This window comes from Electrona antarctica, assembly GCF_951216825.1.
Source record: "Electrona antarctica genome assembly, chromosome: 8".
Taxonomy (NCBI): Eukaryota; Metazoa; Chordata; class Actinopteri; order Myctophiformes; family Myctophidae; genus Electrona; species Electrona antarctica.
The window spans coordinates 20,672,006-20,680,723 of NC_136789.1; the positions used below are offsets into that span (position 1 = coordinate 20,672,006).

Below are 8,718 nucleotides of genomic sequence, written 5' to 3' on the forward strand. Positions count from 1 at the left end.
CATTTATCTACACATCAATACATCAACTACTCTCTCTCTATGCTATGGTGGTTTAACTTTTGGAGTTAGAAACTACCATGAACTTTTTGCTATGGTACCGTTTTCCAGATGGTATTGCAGAGTAGTCCTGAGCTGTCCTGCACTCATGAACAAACTGGGTTTAGCCCCCCTAAGCCTCCACACAAACCTATAGGCCTATAAACCAAAATGTATTAGCCCCTGCTCTAAATAGCCCCCCCCCCCCCCCCCCCCCCACCCCTTATCTAATCTAATCTACAACTATAATCTTGTCTACTGTCAATATTAAGTGGTGTGAGCTCTATGAAAAGTGTATAGTTTTCTTGCTCACAGATATGCAAGTGTGCATGTGTGGCATCATGTAGCCTACAGCATCAGTGTACAATCTTCCGCCCAAGTAGTTAGTTAGTTGCTGCGAGAGTGAGGTCTAGCCAACGTCACCAACTCGGGATTCCTGGATGGCTGCCCTCCACAATTTCCTATCCAACATCAGGTTCTTGAGCTATGCAGTGTTGTCAGCCAAGCTGTCGCGCCGCAGCACGTCTACATAGGTGGTACGCTTCTTTCCCCTCCTGGCTTTGCAATGGGTTGGCTCCCATAGGGTCAATTTACTTGCCTCAAGTTCTGGGTGCCTGACGCAGTGCCCTGCCAGCCTCATCCTTCTCTCTCTGACTTTGTCCGTGACCCTTGGTAGGTCCCCATAGAGGTCCACATTTCTGATGCGGTCCATCCATGTGACACCTATAGTGCCATTCGTAGCATTCTTGTGTAGACGCCATCCAGGGCTTTTTCTTGTTGTACTGTGAGGGTCCATGTCTCGGCTCCATACAGCAGTACTGACTCCACAGTACAGTAGCTATGAACATCCGCCTCTTAAGGTCTTCTCCCATATCTGATTTTCACACTCTCCTCATCCCGTGCAAGGCTTTCCAGGCAAGTGCTCTCCGAACCTTCAGATCCTGTTCAGTTGAGGCAGTCCAGGCCCCAAGGTACTCCGCCCAAGTAATTGGGTCAGGAGAAAGCAGATGGCAACAACCCTCATTTATGTTCTCTCACAACAAAACCATTGATAAAGCTGGATAGCAGCAGATTCCACCCCTTGCTTCCCCTCTCTCTCTCTCTCTCTGTGTCTCTCTTTGAAGGGACCTACAGAGCTGGGGCATGGTGTCAAGAGGCACACATCTGCCCGGCTTGGCCGGCTTCTTTGCGAGCATCATCATCTGTGCTATTCCCAGCTGGAAGGACCATCATTTTTCATGTAATTTCTTTCAGCATCTTTATTGCAGTTTTTCCGTCCTCAGACTTGGCTTAAACAAAATAAAATGCAAAACGTATAATATAAATATTTATAAGACCAAAGGTCTGGTCTAATTTCTATTCTAAACTCAACACAACAGATTTTTCACAGGGTTTCTCGTGAACTACTGTGCCGAATATTGCTGCAGGCAGTCATCAGGCTGCTCTTCTGGTCTTGCAAGTATTTTTTACACAAAATAATCTTTGTAAACATGTTGCGTTACAAGTCATGTAACATATTTGTAGCTTTCCTCAACATACATTATGCTACAGAAATAAAGTTAGGGCTTTTGTGCATTTTTGCATTTGTTTGTGTGTGTGTGTGCACACGCGTGTGCGTGTGTGTGCGCACGTGTGTGTGCGTTTCATACTTTGTTAAACCCATTTTATCTGTCAACACACCTTTGCCACTTGTATTCAAAATGTTTAGGGAATTTAAAAAAGGTTTGTGAAGAAAACTAAATTAATATAGACAGTATACGACCTTATTGCTGAATGTTTGTTGGTTAAACAGAGGTGGACTGACAATTAAACTCATTGAAGAAACTGGTTACACTCTGTTGTCAGTGCCCAGCAGAGGCGGTTTACAGTGTAAACAACAAAAAGGTTCTTATCAGATCAAGTTGCTGTGTTTATGTATTTTGACTATAACATTATAAGTGCCGTTGGTTATGGTAGTGAGCACGCATACACACACACACCTCCCTCTGATGTTTGGAGGGATGTTGAGTGTGTGGGAGGGAGATTAGATAGGATGCTTTTTTTCCTGAACAATATCCTATTTCTAACCAAGCCTTACCTCCCAGGAGATCGTGTTACAATTCACTGTCTCTCACTGCAGCGTATCAATATTCTTCTTTTGTGTTTGTTTAAGTTTTAATTCATGCCTAGATATTAGATAAAATACGTTTACATTTCTAGACAGACTTTTTGATAATGTGCTGTGTCTGTGATGAGAAAGCATGGCCGGCTCAATAGGAGAGGACAGGACAGACAATAGGGATTCCTTCAAATCCACTTTTATTTCTGTTGCATGAAGATAACAACACAAATCTGCTTGCCATGCAAATCAGTATAATTAATCCAATAAATCAGATTAAACATCCTGTCAGAGGCGTTCTCTTGAGTGTGTGTGTGGGGATGGATGATTTATCACGAAAAAACATTCCATGTGACGGACCCCTGAATTGTATTTGGCAACGGACTTGCATTTGAAAAGATTTTTCAAACAATGTAGCCAATCAAACAATAGCCGATCTACAAGCTCACACGCATTGTGAGCTGCTATTTTCAAATGGTTCAACTGATTTTGATACTATAACAGTTATAGCATCAAAATCAGTTGAACCACGGGGGTCCCCAACTAAATTAGTTATAGTATAACTAATTTAGTTGGGGACCCCCTGGAATCCTTTTGAGGACCCCTAGGGGTACCCAGACCCCACTTTGAGAACCACTGATCCACTGTTGTGTAGCTTACCAAATCAGGTGTGTGTGTAGTCACACCCAGCTCAGTCTAATTAGTTTGATTCAGGTCAAGTGTGACTATGCTCATCATATCACCCTGCACCCTACAGGTAGGCTGCACACAAGAGAAGATATTTAAAAACATATTTCAGTTTTAATTGAGCAGCTCAATAAAACACTATGTTGCTGTACTGTTTATTTGCTTACTCCGAGTCCTTAATACATTACTTTCAGTTAGAATTAAACTGGAGAAGATGTGCCTAGTTGTGTTTTAAGAGTTGCCTAGTTGTTTAATATTGCCTTTTGAATTACATGCCATCAATACGCTATCCTAATGTTTTATTCTTATAAGTTATTGTCAATCAAATATCATTATGAGATGAAGTGACCATATTCAAGGTGATGGTGGCCATTTTGTTCTTATATATACTCAGGGATAGGAAGCCCAGCCCTGAGTAGGACGTAAATATAAAATGGCCGCTGTGTGAATTATGGTCAATGTTGTGCTCTGAAATGAACCAGTCCATGAACTGCTGCCCAGTGTTTGCTGTGTTTTAAGTTAGCACTTACTGTTTTTAAACTAAAGAGGCAACAAAGACACTGACAATTATGATGTCATGTCACAGCTACCTTTCTCGCTCACTCCCCCCATTGTGTTAAACCGCCTCCTCCTCTCTGTCCCCAGAGCGTGGGTGTGGTCTTCACCTTACCTGCAAACAGGTGGATACTCTCCAGGTGTCACAGAACAGGGGACGCTGTGCAGTATCAACAGAAAGGGGGAAGGGAGTTAGATAGAAGAGAGAGAAATAACAGAGGGAAGGGTAGTAGAATAAAGAAGCAGGCTGTGGGGTTGAAAGGGGGGGAAGAGAGATACAGTAGGAGAGAAGTGTGAGCCGGAAAATAGAGGTGCTGTGGCAGAACTGGCAGACAGATATGCCTGGGAGTCAGGCACTACTAGGAGCTACTGGAGGCTGGACATAGAACTGGATTAGCCGGACAGGCTGAGGAAGTAGCTCGGCCCGCCTACCATTCAGGACAACAACACCTGCTTTAGTGAGAAGAAATGCTGAGCATAAGCTTTCGTAAGTAACAGCAACAAATGCGAGAGGCCGTGGGGAGAAAGCAGTGACTTGTTGTTAGACACCCTGTGGGAGACGACGGAGCAGTGTGCTGATCACAGAGGCCAGGAGGCTTGAAGTGCGTGAGAAGAGCCATTGAACTGTGAGGACTGCTAGAGGGGAAGCCGTGTCTCTCTTCTCCTCGTCGGCATGGCCTCTATGGGGATGCAGATGCTGGGCAGCGCCCTCTGTCTACTAGGCTGGGTAGGGGTCATCATCAGCTGCATTATGCCCATGTGGCGGGTCACAGCCTTCGTGGGCAGCACCATCGTCACATCACAGACCATGTGGGAGGGCATCTGGATGAGCTGCGTGGTCCAGAGCACAGGCCAGATCCAGTGCAAGCCGTACGACTCCCTCCTGGCGCTGACCTCTGATCTGCAGGCTGCCAGGGCTCTCATGGTGATGAGCACTGTCGTAGGCGGTATGGGGCTTCTACTGGCCTTCGTCGGGGGGAAGTGCACTCGCTTTCTGGATGAGGAAGGAGGAGGAAGTAAAGGCCGCGTTGCTTTGGCGGCGGGGGTGGTGCTGATCGCCACAGGGGTGTTGTGTTTGATCCCCACGTCCTGGACGGCTTCGTCGGTGGTGCGCACATTCTACAGCGCCGCAAACGATGCTCAGCGCAGGGAGATTGGTGCATGCCTGTACATCGGCTGGGGCTCGTCCATACTGCTCATCCTGGGCGGGGGTTTGTTCATCAATTCGGCTCGGTCCTTCAACCGCCATGATGCAGACAAGAGCCCCTCTGTGCGCTACCTGGTGGTGCGTTCCTCCAACGGCTCAGGCTCTCGGTACACCGGCCCGCCATCAATGAGGTCTCAGCCCAACGGGCGAGCGTTGCTGAGGTCACAGAGCTACGACGGAGTGTCGACAAAGCCAAAAGAGCCACTGTACGTGATGCCTCCCACCCAGGGCGAACCGGACGTGAGGTCGGGGTCAGAGTTGTCCGGCAGCATGGCACCATCCACAAAGTCTCAGATGAAGAGACCCAGCTCGATTCAATCGGAGCAAAGCCAAGCACCGTCTACCAAGTCTCAGCTGAAACGACTCCAATCACAGGAGAGTTTAGTGGAGTCTGAGGCTAACGAGGACGATTCCTCAAACCCAGCCAGGACATATATATGAACATGCATGCACACACTTCACATTTTGGGACACATTGTTTGCACACAGTATTCACACTGTATGCTACAAGTTTTATGTTGTAGCTATAAGTTTACACAGACGTACATCACATTGTATGCAGGAAAGTCCACAAGGGTTCGAAACACATGATGGTCACTACCCACAACTGATATATGTGCACAACAGCAAAGCTACAGTTACAAAACACATGAACACACATTGAATGTTTTAGTCATACATTGCAATTTGTGTTTAGAAGATGGATATATTGCACTGCTTGTTTCATTCCATAAAGCCTTAACACAGGGAGGGAGATTGTCATATTGACACACATTCCTATTTAAACCCTATTTTATACTTTGTTGTACGATTGTGTGCATGCCTACAATAGCAGATCTACAGCTTTAGCTATTTTTTTTATTATTTTGTTTTAACTTTTTGACATTTGTTTTTTTAATGATTTTTGTGCCTAAAATACAGGCGTTTTAAAGTTGCTAACATGTTTATGGGGATTCACCAGTAAAAGGTTTTGAAATCTACCTGCAATATATTATGTAAACCATCAATACCTCTGAATTTGTATTTAGCACATTGTGCTGTTTTTTCCCTGTACCTTTTTAGTAAAATGATTTGAATCAAACCAACTGAAGGACAATGCTTTTTCATTTCATGTAGAAGCTTAAAAAAGTTAAAATTCCATGAAGTATACATATTTAAAGGGGGTGTAATGTAAGTGTTAATTAACTCCATATTTCATTGCTATAGTTTGTTCAGTAACATTGATCTCCCCATTTCTTTAATAAAGAGATTAAGAGAACAAAAATGTTCAGGTTGGGATACTAATTTCATCCAATCAGGAGAGAGAACTCATGTTTACAGGACACAGGAAAAGTGAAAATGAAGTAACCAAATAACCAAAATGTTATTTAAATTATGGGATATTATGGGATATATGGGAGACCCCTGATACTGAACAAATGCTAAGGCTATAAGCTTTATATATCATTTATTTTTAAGTAGAAGCATGGGCTTTCTCACTTAAGCAATCTAATGTGCTTTTTCCAAATAGCTTTAACACGGTGACTGAAAATAGCCTGCTCTTTGAATTTCCCTGGGCAGTCTCCATTCCCCAGCTATGGAAATCCACAGGACAAACTGGTTTGACAGAGACTGAGATGACATAGGTTTACCAGAGGACAAATGTGATGTTTGTCAGGGATTCAAATTTAGTTTCAATGATTGATGCATGCAATACACACATCGTAGAGGCGCACTTGAGTCCAGGTCAAGCTTGAATTTGATAGTTTCTAATATTGCTTATTCATTCAAAAATATGTTACACTCTGCATGATGCTGATGAATATGTTGGTCAACATGCTGGACACATAGGTTGGACACTGTTTTGGTGCAGAAAGAAATTAAAGAATATAATAATATAATTGGAGTAGAGAAGTGAGACATGTACACAAACTTTAGATCCATTTGTTTTGTGAGGTACATGTTCTGTTACTGTAACTGAGGGGAGGAAGCTGCAATGTCTTTGCTAAGAGTTGATGAATCCATCCCCTCACCACATGACCTCCCTCCATTCACCTCCATCTAGAGTACAAAGTAGTTAAATCAGTGGTAGGTAAATAAAAATCACACCCGTGTCAACTAAGTGGTGCAACTCCGTGTGGGGGTCCCCGGAACTTCTAGACCCACAGGAACGCGCCCAGGGTGCTGGCCCGGTTCCGGCGAACCTGCCCCGGGTCCGAAACGGTTTAGAAATGACAGAGTTACCGTGTGGGGGTCCCTCTACTATACTGTACTGTACTGTCACACCCGAAATCACATAATGGCTGCTAAAAGAACTCCGCTTCCCGTCATGCAGCTGTGCAGTGTGAAGCTCAACAGTGCCACATGGCTGCTAAAAACTCAGCTTCCCATCATGCACCTGTGCAGTGTGAAGCTCAACAGTGCCACTTTGTCACCTATTGGTAGTTGCTACTCTAAACAGACATACACACACGCACGCATACAAAGGGACACACATTTCTGTTCAATGGAGTGGTTGCACCACTCAAAAACATCTCTGCTCTCAGTGCTCTGTTCAATCAACTATAGGTTCATCAAACCATAGACTGTGGTTCAAACACCCAGGAACCAGCGCCCCCTGCAGCCCTTTCATACTGCAGACAGACCACTGTTTGTGTAAAGGCCTGGAATGTGAAATATCCTTTTATTCTACTAGGGATGTGCCGATGAGACATTTTGGCCGATATCGATATCCGATATAATTGTCTCCACCAGGCCGAAGGCATGGGGAGAGAGTATGTTTTCCACTCGGCTGAGTACGACATGACACATTTTTTTTCCAAACCAGCCTCATGGTGGCGCTATAACAGGGCAATTCCTGTTTTTACCTATAACTGCATCGATCTGTGTACAACTTTGTATGCGCACTCCCTAGAGGCCATGGAAAAACATTTTCCCTGCATCCCTCCACATCTGCCGATTATAGCGCCACCATGAGGCCGATTTCTACAAAACACATTGTTTATATTAGTCGCACAGATTTCATGCAAATCTCATGCAAATCGGTATACATGATCTCTGTAGTCATGTGATCAAGACGAGTCGGTTTGATTTCTCAGATTCTACACTGATTGGCTAAGATTGCCTTCCAAAGTTTTCAGGAGTGGCCCGTTTTGTACAAAATGCTGCACATGTCCTGCTCATCCAGAATTCTATCCTCAGAGATGCTATGAGTGATCTGGCTCTGCATTTCCTCAACAAAATGAAGAAAATTGTTGCAAAAAACTAACAAACATGTTTATATCACTCCTAAACATTTTGCCAAACATCACACACACTCCTATCCTCCTGGTGGAGACCTGTGCCCAGAAGGGCACTTTTTCTAGTTAATTGCTGTTATGGCCGATAACCGATATTACCGATGTCTATATGATCTCATTCTGTATTGAAAAGTTATAATAATTTTGTCCATTCTGAAAAATACATGCAACAGGGTTTCTGCACTGCAGGCTTAGGCAAGTCAGATTAAACTTTAATACCTTTATATTTAATATTGCGAGCTTGTAGATCTGTTCAAGCTGTTACTTTGGGCTTGTTTATCTGTAAAGACAGACCGATTCGAACTGATGCCGATTAATCTAAAAACAACTAAAATATGTTTGCCGATTAATCTCCCATCACTACTATATACTGGTTATATTTTCCTCATACAGTATCTTAATATAATAAACGTAAAAGGTTTGTTTAATCCATAGTGGAAAAGGAAAATACATGTTTCTGGTTTTGCTCTAATGTCCTTGACATACTTTCACTGCAATTGAATGTAATTTTCAACTCAAATTAAAGGATAATTTTACCCCAGAGGACTGTCACATGGAAGCCATCAGCTAGTTTTCATATAAAATATGGTTTATATTTAGACTTGCATACAAAAGTTAATCAGAATTGTTTCCATTGCAACAATTCTCAGAATAAATGAATGAATAAGGGAATCACTTACATTGGGATTATAAACTGCATTCTAAATTATAATACACAAACATTCATCTGGAATTTCCCATTGTCTCAGAATCCATTTTCATATCTTCGACCTCTGAGCGATACTTTGTGAGACACTAAATATCATTAACTAAATGGGCTTACTAGGCTGTATGAGCTACAGTAACAAGCTTTATGA

At 43.3% G+C, this 8,718-nt stretch overlaps 1 protein-coding gene across 1 annotated transcript; it reads left to right on the forward strand.

Annotated features, from left to right (window-relative positions):
* The first annotated feature begins 2,813 nt into the window (after positions 1-2,813).
* Positions 2,814-5,664, forward strand: LOC306927657 (claudin-4-like). Its single transcript, XM_079507460.1, has 2 exons — positions 2,814-2,891; positions 3,467-5,664. The coding sequence occupies exon 2, from the start codon at positions 4,050-4,052 to the stop codon at positions 5,022-5,024; it is 975 nt and encodes a 324-aa protein (XP_079363586.1). The 5' UTR covers positions 2,814-2,891; positions 3,467-4,049; the 3' UTR covers positions 5,025-5,664.
* The last annotated feature ends 3,054 nt before the right edge of the window (positions 5,665-8,718 follow it).